At 31.5% G+C, this 15,444-nt stretch overlaps 1 protein-coding gene across 1 annotated transcript; it reads left to right on the top strand.

Moving 5' to 3' along the window:
* The first annotated feature begins 7,030 nt into the window (after window positions 1–7,030).
* Window positions 7,031–7,889, top strand: LOC149563123 (uncharacterized). Its single transcript, XM_089828070.1, has 3 exons — window positions 7,031–7,138; window positions 7,229–7,654; window positions 7,830–7,889. The coding sequence occupies exons 1-3, from the start codon at window positions 7,031–7,033 to the stop codon at window positions 7,887–7,889; spliced, it is 594 nt and encodes a 197-aa protein (XP_089684196.1).
* The last annotated feature ends 7,555 nt before the right edge of the window (window positions 7,890–15,444 follow it).

Below are 15,444 nucleotides of genomic sequence, written 5' to 3' on the forward strand. Positions count from 1 at the left end.
AGTATAAAACATGCATTTAATAGATATTTCCAATTGGAAAAGTGTGAGACCATATATAACTTAGCTACAATGAAATTATCTAGATCATATGTTTGGACAAAATTCATTTTTAGATAGAAATACTCAAATTCAGTCATTTTGATAGGTTAGCCTAAAAGGTGACACAACTTTGTACTTTTAGGTCCTTACATGTAATATGCCCAGATGTAAGGCCTTCCAAGTTAGGTCAAAATACAAACACCAATTACAATATCAATTTTGCAAGATCCCACAAGATCCAACTTACAGTCTCAATCCTAGCTAGGCTAGATCCACAACTAGATAGGAACACCAAGAAGAATCCACATTTTTACCCTCAGGTCCAACAAGCAATCCTCTAGTTCTCAAGCCACAGTCCTAGCTCTTCAAAATTTGCATCTACCCTTCCTACCCTTCTCCAAGCTAAATGAATATATCTAAAGAAACCAAAAAACCTCCTACTTATACCCAACTAAACCACAAGTTAGCCTAGTCATTACAAACTAAATTAAATCCCTTACATTAAATATATATTGAGCCATAAGTTAGCTACAACAAAGATTAAATATGCATACATTAATTAAATGCCAAAAGTCAACTCATAGACATCTCGACACCAAGAGGAACCAAGATCAAGTTGAGTGTCAGCAAAAAAATGTTGAATACTAGTAATTTCACAAGCACTATCGAGCTCCTAGAGCATTTCGAGATCCTAGACCACGCCAAGTTCCAAGACCATGCAGAGCTCCATAGATCATGCCAACCTCCATAGACCATGTAGAGCTCTCAGGAATAAACCGTGCCCAATAGCGATCAAGCACCACTCCTTTGGTGACTGTGTCGACAACTTCTAGACCAAACACTCCCAACATACAGAATTGCAAGAAATCTTAGGATGCTCCTACATCAATACAAAATTATAGCAATATATAACCCACAAGTATGAATTAGACATAACATTATGAGCTTGTGAATGTACAATAAGCCTAATCAATTTGATTTCAATTTCAAAAAAATTAAAACTACTAGATGTTTTGTGAAGAATAGGTGTCTAAATAATTGATGATGTAATAGTTTTCTAGTATCTTATCATAAATTAAGATGCATGATGAAATTTTATTTGCACTCATTCAACACAACATATTTATCTATAATAGTACATCAAATGAGTTCATATTTTAATGATTGTAAAAAGTATTATGCTTATATTCATTTCATACCAACACTTTGCACATTTCTCATCTCATGTTTGGTGGGAAATGACTGATCATGCATATATATAAAAATTGAAGTACACCTTTTCATTCTTCCTCTTTTTTTTTGTATGGTGTAATCTATTGACTTTCTTGCTCGAGCTATTGAACAATGCACATATGTGTAATGTTTTCAATCAGTGCATTAATCTCTAGTATGAAATCTATGGGAGAGACCTTTTTAATAGTTTCCTTTGCATTTTCTTCACCATTATATATTTCACAAACACATGTTATTGTGAAGACATATTTTATATGTTGTAAATCTCTTATGGCTTGTTTGGTACTCTTTTTAGCATTGTCATGAAATTGTAGATCATATAATTATTCTATTAGCATGCCCATAAGCTCTATTGCAATCTCATCAAATGCCAAAGCCCATATTGCACCCATGTGATCTTGTCATTTCAGCTAAGCTATGCATCTCTAATTACATTCAGAAATATCTTGGTTGCATTTTGGGCAAAACCAACTTCCATCATTTACTTTTTTTGGCCCATTTTTGCACTGGTTGTTCTTAACTATTTGAGGACAAGGGGTAACAATTCTTTTCTAGATTGAAGAGGATTAGTGTTTCCTCCAATGTGTATTGAAATTATTTGGATGATGCTAAAACACATTGTTTAATATCACCAATTCATTTGTGTGGTTGGTAAAGGTGTGGAAACAAGCTGTCCCAAGGCCACATGGAGATTGTTAATGTTTTGCTCATACCAATGCTTCAATTGTTCAATTTCCTGTATTACAGGGTTTATTAGAAAAGATGTATTACTTAAGATAGTTATGAATCTTCCATTAAATTCATATATTCTTCCATTCTTAATAGCAAGAACTATAGTTTCCTAGAGGTCATATTATTTTTTGAAGATCCACACCCTCTGACTTAGCTATTACTCCCCATAGTGTAACATTCATTGTAATTTTGGACATGATCAACATCTTGATTGTACATCTCGAGACCTTTGTTCCATCTTTTCTTTTAATTGTTGAGGTTTCTTGTACATGGGAGACAATTCCAAGAAGATCAATATTTGCATTATCTAGCATCTTCATAATTGCATTAATTGGTGTGAAAGTGAATTGATGCTTTGGGATAGATAGGCCATCCTCATGACAAAGAACCTTCAAATATGTTGATAAAAATTATCTCTATCCCACTATTGAGCTTGTTATAAAAATTATTTACACTTTTAACAATGCCATGGTCAATTCTGTAGACAACTCCAACATGCATATTAGCGTAATGATTTTTATCTATTTCATTGAAGTAATTGACATGGGTCTCTATTCAAACATTATAGATGATGTCAAAACTAAATACTTGCTCATGCCTGATATCTTTGACATACTAGTACATATCCTTCTTCATAGTTACATGACCCTTAATACTCCACCTTGTCTGATATGGATTTAAGTTTTTGATAGGCATCAATATGATGGGTGTTTCTTTTTCTATATTGATTCTTTCTACACCAAAAATTATCTTTTTTTTGGGTATAATTTTAACTATGGGAGAGATTCCTAATTTTGATCTTGAGGATGAAGCATTTGGTACATCTACATTTGTCTTATCCTCACACTCCACCTCCAAAGCAAAAAGATTTTTGATAATGGCATGTTCTTTATGAGGTATCTCAAGCCCCATTATTGCAATCTAGCTACATAATTAGAACATAATTAGGTGTAAGTAATAGAGGTTAAACAACAAGTAAATAAGGTAAAATTTGTTAGAAATATGATTCAACTATATTCTCACCATGCTTTGCACATTTTGGAGTAGCTATATTATGTCAAGTGTATAATTGTTCCAATTTCAATGTCTTTAGATGCCGCATACTTGTTATATTTTTCTAGTAATGTTGCTCGATATTTGATAATGTCATCACATATGTGTAACTTATATCATAAGGCATCTTTAGGTCTATCCCCAACTTCTCTATTGAAAATATCTATACTTGTGGTGCACGAGCTGCATTACCATCATACAATAATTTCATAGCATTTATTGTTAGTGGTTCCATTTTAAAGTGTTCTTGAGTATATATGCAAAATGTGGCATATCAACCTATGCTTTAGAATAGTTAGGAGTGAGAAGCACACTAGATATTCTACTAGTGAAATATTTTTCATAACAATTTTAACATTTTAATTTAATTTTTAGATTAAGCTTTACTATTTATCATAAATTTCCTTTTCAATGATTTAATTTTCTCTCATTCACCCAATGAAGAAAACATGTGCCTCAGTAAATTTCTAATGATGAAATCATTTAGAACAAGAATAGTTATCCGATCGATGTGTTTAGACTGAAGAGATAATTTTAATCGTACTTAGACCAAAATAATAATTATCCAATCCATATATTTCAATGGAAGATATAATTCTAAGATCTAAATTAATTATTTTGATATGCATTTAAAACTAAATTGTCCTTTTGATATGATGAATAAACTTGATCTTATTTTAAATTTATATTTTCCTATGGAAAAATGTACTTAATATATTTTGGATTTTGACATTTTCATGTTGTCTTAAATATGATGAATGACTAACACCTAGAACCTACAATGAACATATGATTAGACGTAGGACTCATTGCTAGTGCTCCTGATTTGTAAATGAATCTTATTTATGATAAATAATATTTACTAATCGATATCATTGTAACAAATTCACTACAAACAATATTACATTATTATATATTATATTTTATATTATGAAGGACACATATCTCTACAAAATAAAGTCAAACAGTACTAAAGACAAAATAAAGTCAAAGTTCTTTTTCCCAAATTCATAGTGATTTTTTTCCAATTTTTTTGTTTTTTTTTTTACTACAAACTATGCAGATTATGAAGATCAAGTGCTGAAATTTTCAACATGAAATTTTTGGAAAAATCCATGATATGTACGCATCCTAAATAAACAACCTTTCAATTTACAACTTGTCAAATTATTGATTTTGACCGTATATTTTCTTCCTCTACTGTCCTCATAGAATATCTAGGTTTAATAATAGATATGAGGCGAGTTTACTCCATGCTGCCACTTATGTTTGAGCTTCTACTATCTTCTGTTATGGCATCTCTCTAATAATGCTGAAGGAGACACCCCTAATTTCCTCCCAATATGAAAATCTTAAATGCTAGAGCTAATGATGGTGAAATTTTTGTAATATCATTAGTTGAATATCATCTAGAAGATCATAGTCTGGGCATATCGTGGGTCATGGTGGCCCTCCTGTATAACAGACCTTGAATTTAAATCTTCCTTTAGATATGTACCGTAGGGATAATATTATATGTGAGATGGATGCTTATGTATTTCAGTCTTCTGTTTAATACATAACACATGGATTATTTTATGTAAGATTTTATTTGGAACTGCACTTGATATCCTTATTATTATTTATTATATTTACTATGTATACTATTGATTATATTGATAAAAATAATTTAATTTAAAATAGTTATTAATTAGGGGATTATAAATTTAAATAAATTTACTCAATATTTTTCTAAAAACACATAAATTGAAAGAGATTAAGATGATCTAAGATGTTATAAACCAAAAATCATTCTTTTTTTTAGGCTGACATCGTAGGTAGGAATAAAAAATAAAAGGTGAGAAAGGGAGTTTCTCCCAATAAGTATCATTATATATAAATATAGTATTTATATTCTCTAAAGTGTGCATGTCATAGTAAATAAGAGAACACTTTACAGGCTCATCTGAAGAGAACAAAGTTTGCAAAAGATTTTGAGCAGTTATTATATGTAGATTATAGCACAAGGAAACTCTAATTTGGATAAACCAGTACACTGTGACTATGGATGCCACATTTTATTCAAGTAGATAAGAAACGTCCACTTCTAATACCTTATATCATCTACTCCATAGAGCTTTGAGTAGTAGGCTTCTTTCGTGCTATTATGCGTTCATTATTGTACATGACAGTTGTTGTGCATGCTTTGCATAGAAGAATATCTCTATTTTGTGCTCTTTTACGTGTTCAAGATTCTCACATTGCCTCCTTAGGGTTTCAACAATATTAGTACAATTTTCTAGGATTTCAGCTGCAGGAGATTCAACTAGTGGATCTAGTTGAAGTCTCAGGCAATGCATTATGGTTGGGGGATGTTGGTAAATTCTGCGATGATGAATCCAGAATAGTGAAGACATCGTTTTTAATCTTGACATAGAAAGCAATGACAATGATTAATATAACCTCAATCTAATAAGTATTAAAAAACTAGGAGTCATTCATTGACCACACTTCAATCTAATGCAGAGTAAAAATTAAGCACTCGTTAGTAATATATGAAGTTTGAATCATCAAAGTTGGATAAGGTAAGGTAGTTGTTTCCAAATAAATTTGAATAATCTAAAATATTTGAAGCAAAAGGTCTACGTTTTTTTGGTGGTTTAAAATTCTTCCTTGGGAAAATGAAAATTTATGTGGCTTCATGTTGTAGTTAAATTTGAATAATATAAATTACTTGAAGCAAAAAGCAGCTTTTTTTAAGAGTTTAAAATTCTTCTTTGAGAAAATTAAAATTTAGGTGTTTTCATGTCGGAGTTAAATTTGACAGACCCTATGATGGAAAAAGGAAGAAGAGATAAAAGAAAAGAAAATGTAATCAACTAAAATATCAAAATAGAGATAAGGATTAAATTGCATTTAAACTATGAAACATTGATATATATTTCTAAAAGATATACAACATGTTGATTAAATAAAACAACAATATGGATATATTGCTCACTCAGTACAAAATACCAAAAAAACTTTTCTTTCTCTTACTTTTCAGATTATTCTGCTCTGCTGTTGCATACCATGTTTTCAGACTATTCACACACACAAAATAAAAACTCTCAAACTCACCATACGTTGCAGACAAAAGGAGGGAGCAAAAATTAAGGACATTTGATTCAAGTTTCAAATCCACCCTAGGAAGTTTCTTGAAATTTATGATTTAATATTTATTTTTACCCCGAGTCTTGCACAAAATGATTGGCTGGCCACGACAAGATGGAGATAGCAAGTAAGTCCACGCTAAATAAATGAGGCAGTTGAAAATTAATTCAAAAACTCCCCCTTAATTACAACTGCTGTCTATGATTCTCAATCGATCTCTTTGATGCATAAAACTTTCTTGTCCCAATGGTTTGGTGAAGATGTCAACATATTTATGCTCTGGTCTGCAATATTTCAAAATAATTTCACCATTTGTGATGAGCTCCCTCATGAAATGATGCCTTGTGTCAATGTGTTTGCCTTTTTTGTGAAAAACTGAATTTTTTTTGTCTATGCTTTGTATGAATTCTTATCACAATATGGATTTGTTGCATCCTCTTCTTATTGTTTCAGCTCGTTCAACATGCTTCTCATCCAAATCACTTGACTTTCTACAATTTGGTGGCTGCTACATACTCTACTTCAGCTATTGAAAGAGTGACATTTGGTTGTTTATTTGAAGTCCATAATACTAGACCTGATCCAAAATGAAAAGTGTAACCTGAAGTACTTTTCCTATCATGAATACATCTTGCACAATCACTATCAGTGTATCCTGTGAGCTTGAAATCATTTGATCTTAAATAAAATATTCCACCAACATCTCTATATATCATAGCCTCTTCTCACACTCTTCCATCATTCAGACTTCCTTGAAATCAGATACATAAAAAACGAGTTATTTTCGAGTGCTACCGAAAGAGGCATAATATTCTTGTGATACATATTTAGCAGCGCAAAGATGCAACCGGCAAAGAACGCAACGACAACAGCCAAGGAGAAAGTGAGCAATGCAGTCACAAACACAAAAGAGAGCATGGAAAAGGTAGGGGCTTCTGCTCAAGAAAAGGTTAATGGCTGCTCTTGTTTCTAGTTGTTGGATAAATGTTAAAGTTTTTCACATTCTTCTTTTTGTTAATATAATGTTGTGTTATTGCAGATAGAGAAGGTTTCAGCGCATGATCGGACTCAAAAGGATACAACTCACCACAAGAAGGAAGTAAGGGAAAGTGAGGCAGAGGGTAAGGCTCATGCTGAGAAGGCCCAACATGTGGCTCAGAAAGAAGAGGTGAAATATACGGCCCATACTGCTCCAACACACCATGATCATAATCCCCTCGCTAAGCACAATACTCACAATCCTCTCACTACGCATCACAATCCTGCCACTACTCATCACAATCCTCTCACTATACACCATGATCTTGCCACCACTACACATCACAATCCTCTCACTACGTACCATAATCCTGCCACCATTACACACCATAATCATCTCACTACTCACCATAATCCTCTGACTACGCATGATCACACGAGGACCACCACCACTACAACTGTTACGCATGAATACATGACTTTCACAGTGAGCCCTTGGTAATGTTGGCCATTCTGACGGCCTTTTCTAGATGTGTTTTTCTCTATGTTTGTAATGTTGGTGGATTTGGAGAGTAGTCCCCATGGTCTTGTACTAAGGCATTGTGATGAGCCTTTACTGGGGTTTTATTTCTCTTTTTAACTTGTGTTGTTTTTTTGTGAAGGATGAGAGTGTGCACTCTCGTCTTGTATTGAAGTATTGTGATGCGATAAAACAGATGTAGATGTGTATGTTGTTGACCATACTGATCGCAAGGTGGGAAGTTTAAAAGGTTTACGTGGCCTCATGCATTGAAAAGGTTTACGTGGACATGTGGAAGGTGTAGTGTTGTGGCATTAAAAACTAGGGAAAATGACATCGTAAATGTTTTTTAAAACATCCTGGGCACGGGCTGTACGTGGCATTAATGAGGACTAGTAATGCATGTAGTAAGTTAAATATGCTTCGAAAGGAGCTCGCCAGATGTCAACTTCGTATGGCGGATTTGAAAGAGTTCTTAATATTGCTTTCAGTTGTGGGCATTTGTTTTGTTTGGAAAAAGTGTTCTTGAAAAATGTCTGGTAGCTCTATGAAATTGAAAGAGAATGTTTCGTTGCTCTGTGAAAACGGAATATAGAAAGGTTTTCTCTGCTCTGTGAGGATGAAATGTTGAATAGTAAAGTATGGAACATGTTGATAAATTACTTCTTCTATTTTTTGTATCGATACTTATTTGTTTGATCTCTTTGTGCATGATAATGAACAGCCAAGGCAAAAACAAAGCAAAGAAGTCTTAACAGAGAATAGAGGTAAAGGGTTTTGATGAAAATAGAGAAAAGATGGAGGCAAAACAAAAAGTGGTAAATATTCATTTGCAGGTATGCATAACAAGGTATGCCTGATCAATTTCATGTGAAATTGCTCAAAATGTTTTTTTAAAATAAAGAAAAAGGGAAATAAAGACTGGAATGATTCACAATTAGTTGGAATTTTTTTCAAAAGCAAAGAATTTTCATTTGAAGGTAAGAAGTTTTTTTTTTTTTTTTTTTGTGTAAAATAGAAAGGGGTTTCATTTACAAACCCTAATAACACTATTTTCAAAAGAGGTTTCTATAAATTTGAAGATCTACCAGTTTGTTTTTGTTGTTTAAAAGACTTATGTTGGTTTGGTGGTTTAACGGTTAAAAGGTTGTTTTGAACTGCATATATATCATGAGGGCATTTTTTTTAAATGGTCCTAATTGGTTCAGTTTGTTTTAAAATTGATTGTCTCTATATGAATCTCATCTCTATTTAAAGAGATTGTTGTTAAAATTGTATATGCATGTGATTCAGTGAATGAAAAAGAGACACAAAAACATTGAAGATCTTGTTAAAAGTTGCAGTTTGAAAGTTTTATCATACATTTACCTACATGTATAGGTGTAATACATACAGTTATTCGTCTGTAAAGTTGTAAATAAAAAACAAAAGATATATAGGGTTGAATCCCTAAACAGTTGTTGCTACTGATTGTAAGGAGTTGAAGCTCAATAAAATTATAGGATCATGGAGTGGTTTTTCTCCCTCTGATGAAACCATAAGGATTTTCAAGGGTTTTCCACTCAACACAAATTCATGTTTCTATCTTCTGTGAGTTGATATTTTCTTTCTGTTACACGGTGAATGATTACCATTGTGAGCAAAAATCTGAATGCATTTAGTTTATGAATTGTTAAATGTGAAAAATCCATAACTAGTTTTGAATTAAAACTATAAGTTCTGATTCACCCCCCTCTCAGAACTTCAATACTTCCAACAAGTTGTATCAGAGCATAGGATTCCTTTCACGAATTGTTCTACAGATTTTTATTGGAAGTTATGGCACAAGCTGAAGGAGCTTCTCTTAACCAGGCTCCACTGTTTGATGGTAATGGCTATGTCTTTTGGAAAATTATGATGGAGGCATTTATACATTCTTTAGATGTTAGAATGTGGGATGTTGTTATGACAAAATATGTTGTCCTATCAACAGTCCCTACTGATGCTAACGACAAACTAACATATGAACTAGATAAGAAGGCAAGATATGCCCTTCTGTGTAGTCTCACCAAAGATGTGTTTGCAAAAGTTTTCTACTATAAATCGGCAAATGACATTTGGGTAAAACTAGAAACTATTTATCAAGGAGATGAAAAATTTAAAGAGTCAAAACTGTTAACTCTCAAAACACAGTTTGATAACTTGAAGATGAAAATATTTTAGCATACTTCTTTGAGAATTGATGAAATAGTCAATGCTAGAAAAGGTCTAGGTGAACAAATTGAAGAACATGATATAGTTTCAAAAGTTATAAGGTTAGTTCTACCTAAATTTGAAACTAAAATTTCCACTTTAGAAGAAAATAAAAGTTTTTCTAAAATGTCTTTGCACCAATTACAAGGAACCCTAATTGCCTATGAAATGAGAATTAGCAATCAAGCTAGTTCTACATCAAAAGAGATAACCTTGAAGGCTGAAAAACAAGAAGAAAGTGATTTAGATTTAATATATGCTCTACAAGCATTATTAGTCAGGAGAATGAGAAAGAAATACAAAGGAAAACTAAAATGTTTCAGTTGTGGTCAGTTAGGACATTTTGCAGCAAAATATCCAAATGGAGAACTAGAAGACAATGATGAGAAAACTAAAAAGTTTTCAAAAAAGAAACCTTGGAATCAAAATAAAAGATTCAAGGATTTCAAAAAGAAAAGTCTTTTGTCAAAAGAAGACTCAAATGAAGAGTCATGTGATCCTAATGAAGAAGGGGAAAGGTTGTTCATGGCTGAAATAGTTAACACTCCTAAATCTGAATCTAGTGAATCTGAATCTTCTTCTAATTCAGATGAAGAAATTAATCTTGAAGAAGGACTTCTCAAATCTCTACAAGAACTTAAGAGATTAAAGGAGTTAATTTTAAATAATGAGAATAATAATAAAAGACTTCAAGAAGAATTAGAAGAAGCAAATTACATCATAGAAAATCACAAAATTCTACTTGATGAAAAGGATAAAAAATTGAATGCTTTGCAATGCTTATTTGAAGAGTTTTCTAAATAGAAAACTAAATTCTTCTTTAAGGGTTACTACTTTAATTGTAATGTCTTTGGGCATAAGGCAATTTTTTGTGAAAATAGTACTAGTCAAGGCAAGAAAAGAATTATCAAATGTTTCAGATGTTTTCATTATGGTCACTTTGCAAATAAGTGCAAACTATATAACTTAAAACCTAAATAGATATGGAAACAAGTTAAGATATTTGAAAAGTCTTTAATAGTTGAAACAAGCCTATTTGTTGAAAAGCCTACAACATGGGTTTTGGATAGTGGCTGCTCACATCATATGACTGGATGTAAAAGTAAGTTCAAAATCTTAGAAGATTTTGATGGAGGGTTTGTTCGCTTTGGTGATAATTTAGGAGCCTATATAATAGGAAGAGGTTCAATAATTTTAAATAAAGATACACATATTCATGATGTATACTTTGTAGATGGTTTGAGACATAATCTTTTGAGTGTTAGTCAAATTTGTAATAGTGGGTATTTTATCTCCTTCAATGCTAAAGGATGCTTCATTTAAAATGGAAGGGATAAAGTCATTGCTAGTGGCTTAAGGACAAGTGGAAATCTTTATTATCTAATTGGTTCTACAATTTAGGAAACATCATTAATTAACACTTGTCTTATGAGTCGGGTAGAAGAAAATTGGTTGTGGCACAAAAGATTGGGACATCTTAGCTTTGACAATCTTGCTAGAATTAGTAAGAATAAAAAAGTAAGAGGATTACCACAAATCAAAAAACCTATGAATATTTGTGAGGAATGTGTGAAAGGAAAACAAACAAGGGTATCTTTTAAAACAAAAGAATACTTATCTAATAGACCACTCGAGCCTGTGCATACTGATCTATGTGGACCTACTAAAACTGCATCATTAAATGGTGAGAAATATTTTATGCTATTTATAGATGACTATTCAAGAATGGTTGGGTAACTTTTCTAAAACACAAATCAAAAGCTTTTGATCATTTTAATTTTTTTAGAAAAAAGGTTGAAAGGGAAACAGATTTGAAGTTAAAATGTTTAAGGTCAGATAGAGGTGGAGAATTCACTTCTCAAGAATTCATTGAGTATTGTGAGAAACATGGCATTAAAAGACAATACTCGACTGCTCAAACACCACAGTAAAATGGTGTTGTGGAAAGGGAAAAAATGGTTAAATAGATGGCTAGAACTATGCTAAATGAAGCAAAATTACCTGATAAATTTTGGAAAGAAGCTATTCAAACAACTATCTACATTTTAAATCGAGCTCAAATAAGAGTAAGAACAAATCATACTCCATATGAGTTATGGAATGGTAAAGCAACTAATGTTAAAAATTTTAAAAATTTTGGTTGTAAATGCTTTATTAAAAAGAATGATGATTCTTTAGAAAATTTCAATTCAAGATTTGATGAAAGAATTTTTTTTGAATACTCTACACATAGCGAAGCTTTTAAATGCTATAACAAGAGGTTGAATAAGATAGTGGAAGCCATACCTATTGTATTTGATGAAAACTCTTTATCTTGCAATAAAAAAGAGGATCCTAAAGAAGTATCATTTCAAAAACTAGAAACTTTACATGATGATGAAAACCTTGAAAATGTTGAGTCTAAAGTTGTTGATGAAATCAAACAAGAAAACTATTCAAGTTCCAAAATAACAAATACTGGTTCAAAAATAAAAACCTCATCTAGGATAATTACTAAGAGACATCCTAAATCTCAAGTCATTGGAGATGTTGAAAAAGGAATTTTGACTAGAAGAAAGACCAAAATAGATGAACAAGCAAATATTGCTGAACATTTCAATTTGATATTAGACTTTGAACCCAAAACTATTATTGAAGCTTTATTAGACTCCTATTGGCAAAATTCTATGCAAGATGAAATAAATCAAATTTAGAAAAATAAAACTTGGGAACTTGTTCCTAGACTTAATAACAAAAATGTCATAGGTGGAAAATTGGTGTATCACAATAAAGTGAATGAAGATGGCAAAGTAATAAGGAACAAAGCCAGATTTGTATGCAAAGGATATGCTCAGTAGGAAGGAATTGATTTTGGTGAAATGTTTGCACCAGTTGCAAGGATGTAATCAATTAGAATCTTTCTTGCATATGCAAGCTATAAAAGGTTTACTATTTTACTAATTGGATGTTAAAATTGCATTTTTGAATGGGTATCTTGAGGAGGAAGTTTATATAGAACAGCCAGAAGGTTTTGAATCTTCTGATAAACCTAATTATGTATTCTGACTTATAAAAGCATTATATGGTCTAAAAGCAAGCTCCTAGAGCTTGGTATTCTAGGTTGGATAAACATCTAATTGCAAATGGATTCTCTTATTGAAAAGTAGATAGTACTCTATACATCAAAGTAATAAATGATGATATTTTGGCAATTGAAATCTATGTGGATGATATTATCTTTGGGTCTACTAATGATGAATTAGAAAAACATTTTTCAAATATTATGGAATCTAAGTTTGAAATGTCTCTATTGGGTGTGCTCACAATTTTTCTTAGACAACAAGTCTCATAGCTTAAACATGGTCTTTTTCTTTCTCAGAAAAAAAATGCAAAGGAAATGTTGAGGAAGTTTAATATGACTGATTGTAAACAAGTAAGCACTCCTATGGAGACAGGCTGTAAGCTATTAAAGAATGGTGACTCACCTTTTGTGAATCAAACTGCATATAGATCCATAATTAGAAGCCTATTATATCTTACAACATCTAGACTTGATATAATGCAAGCAGTGTGCATGGTTTCAAGATTCCAGTCTGATCCAAAACAATCTCATCTCATTGTAGTAAATCAAATTCTAAAGTACATTCAAGGTACACTTGACTTTGGTTTATGGTATCCTCATTGTAATGATTTTACACTTTCTAGTTATATTGATGCAGATTGGGGTGGATTCGATGATAAAAAGAGTACTAGTGGTGCAATATTCTTCCTTGGTGATTGTTTAGTTGCTTGGCACAAAAAAAAATAAGAATGTGTTACATTGTCTACCTGTGAATTTGAGTATGTTGCTGCTATTTCCTATTGCACTCAACTGATTTGGATGGATTATCAATTGTTTGATTTAGGTATTCAAGTCTCAAAGCCTATCTTTATCATGTGTGATAATATGAGTGCTATTCAACTGAGTAAAAATCTAGTAATGCAGTCACGTAAAAAACACGTGTCTATTAAACTTCACTTCTTGCGTGATAAAGTTCTTAATAATGAATTCAACTTATCTATGTTCCCACTCAAGGATAGGTAGCAAATATTTTCACTAAAGCTCTACCTAGGGAATCTTTTGAACACTTAAGAACTCAGTTGGGAGTTTTCTCTCAATCAATGCTGATATAAAGTTTTGTAAACAAATATTCTATGTTAGGTTTATGCTCCTATTCACATAACTTTTCTTCTACATCAAAAGAAAATGGTCCTCTTTTTTTTATGCAAAAATTTTGGGGGAGATATAAGAGTTATGTTTGGTGATTAATCAACAACCACATGTAGTAGTAATGAGCATTATCAACAATTATTTAAGTTTTTTGTTGTATTGCAATAGTGATCAACATCTATGTTTAGCATCTTTGTTTTGTAATAATGATCAGTAAATTGTGTTTTGTAACAGTGATCAGCACACATTTTGTTTTGTGACAGTGATCTTCTTGTATATAGCATACTTGTTCTTTATTCAGCATATTTTTCCTTTATTCTTAGAACATATGTACATTGTCTTGTATATATTAGATGGTATATGAAAATAAGATTGAATTTATATTTTGAATATCATCTTGGGGTGGAAGCACAAACCCATGTTACCATTTGTGATATCCGTAGGGGTTTCGGCCGGAACAGTCCCGGGCGAACAGACGTGGCGCTTTCCCACACCAATGTGGTAGCTAACATTTTGGCTGAAACACTTCCAGCCAAAAGGGTTTCAGCCAAAACTAATGTGATTTTATAAATATCCCAAAATCTCTCTCAGGTAGTCATTTTCACTATTGATTTCACCGTAGCGGTCACTAGTGTAGTCAGAGTGTCTCAGTCGTAACGGGTAGGTGAAGTTTTTATTTTTTTAAATGTTTTTTAGTTATTAGATGATAATATTAATTAAATAAATTTTTTAAAATTTTTTATTAATTAAATTAATTATATTTTAAATGTTTTCTTACTAGTTGATAATAAAGCATTAGTTATGTTTTACAAAACATTAACATAATACACATTAACAACAAATCCATTAGTTACATTTTACAAAAAATTAACATAGTAAAGATTAATGTTCAACAAACCTATTAGTTACATCTTAGAAAACATTAACATAGTAAACATTAATGTTTAACAAACAAGTATTAGTTATATTTATATACAAAACATTAACATAGTAAACATTAATGTTCAACAAACCTATTAGTTGCATTTTAGAAAACATTAACATAGTATAGATTAACAATCAACCTAATGGTTACATTTTACAAAACATTAACATAGTAAACATTAGTTCAACAAATCTATTAGTTACATTTTACAAAATATTAACATAGTAAACCAATATGTCCTTTAATTAACATTAAATTTTACAAACCTATTAGTTACATTTTAGAAAACATTAACATAGTAAACTTAGATGTACTAAATAACATATATGCATATTTTCTATTCACATACATGAGCTAGATGTGCATACTTGACCTAGATGTTCACATACATGACCTAGATGTACTAAATAA

This window comes from Cupressus sempervirens, chromosome 4, assembly GCF_028749045.1.
Source record: "Cupressus sempervirens isolate cs-2001-9-10 chromosome 4, ASM2874904v1, whole genome shotgun sequence".
NCBI classification, from domain to species: domain Eukaryota; kingdom Viridiplantae; phylum Streptophyta; class Pinopsida; order Cupressales; family Cupressaceae; genus Cupressus; species Cupressus sempervirens.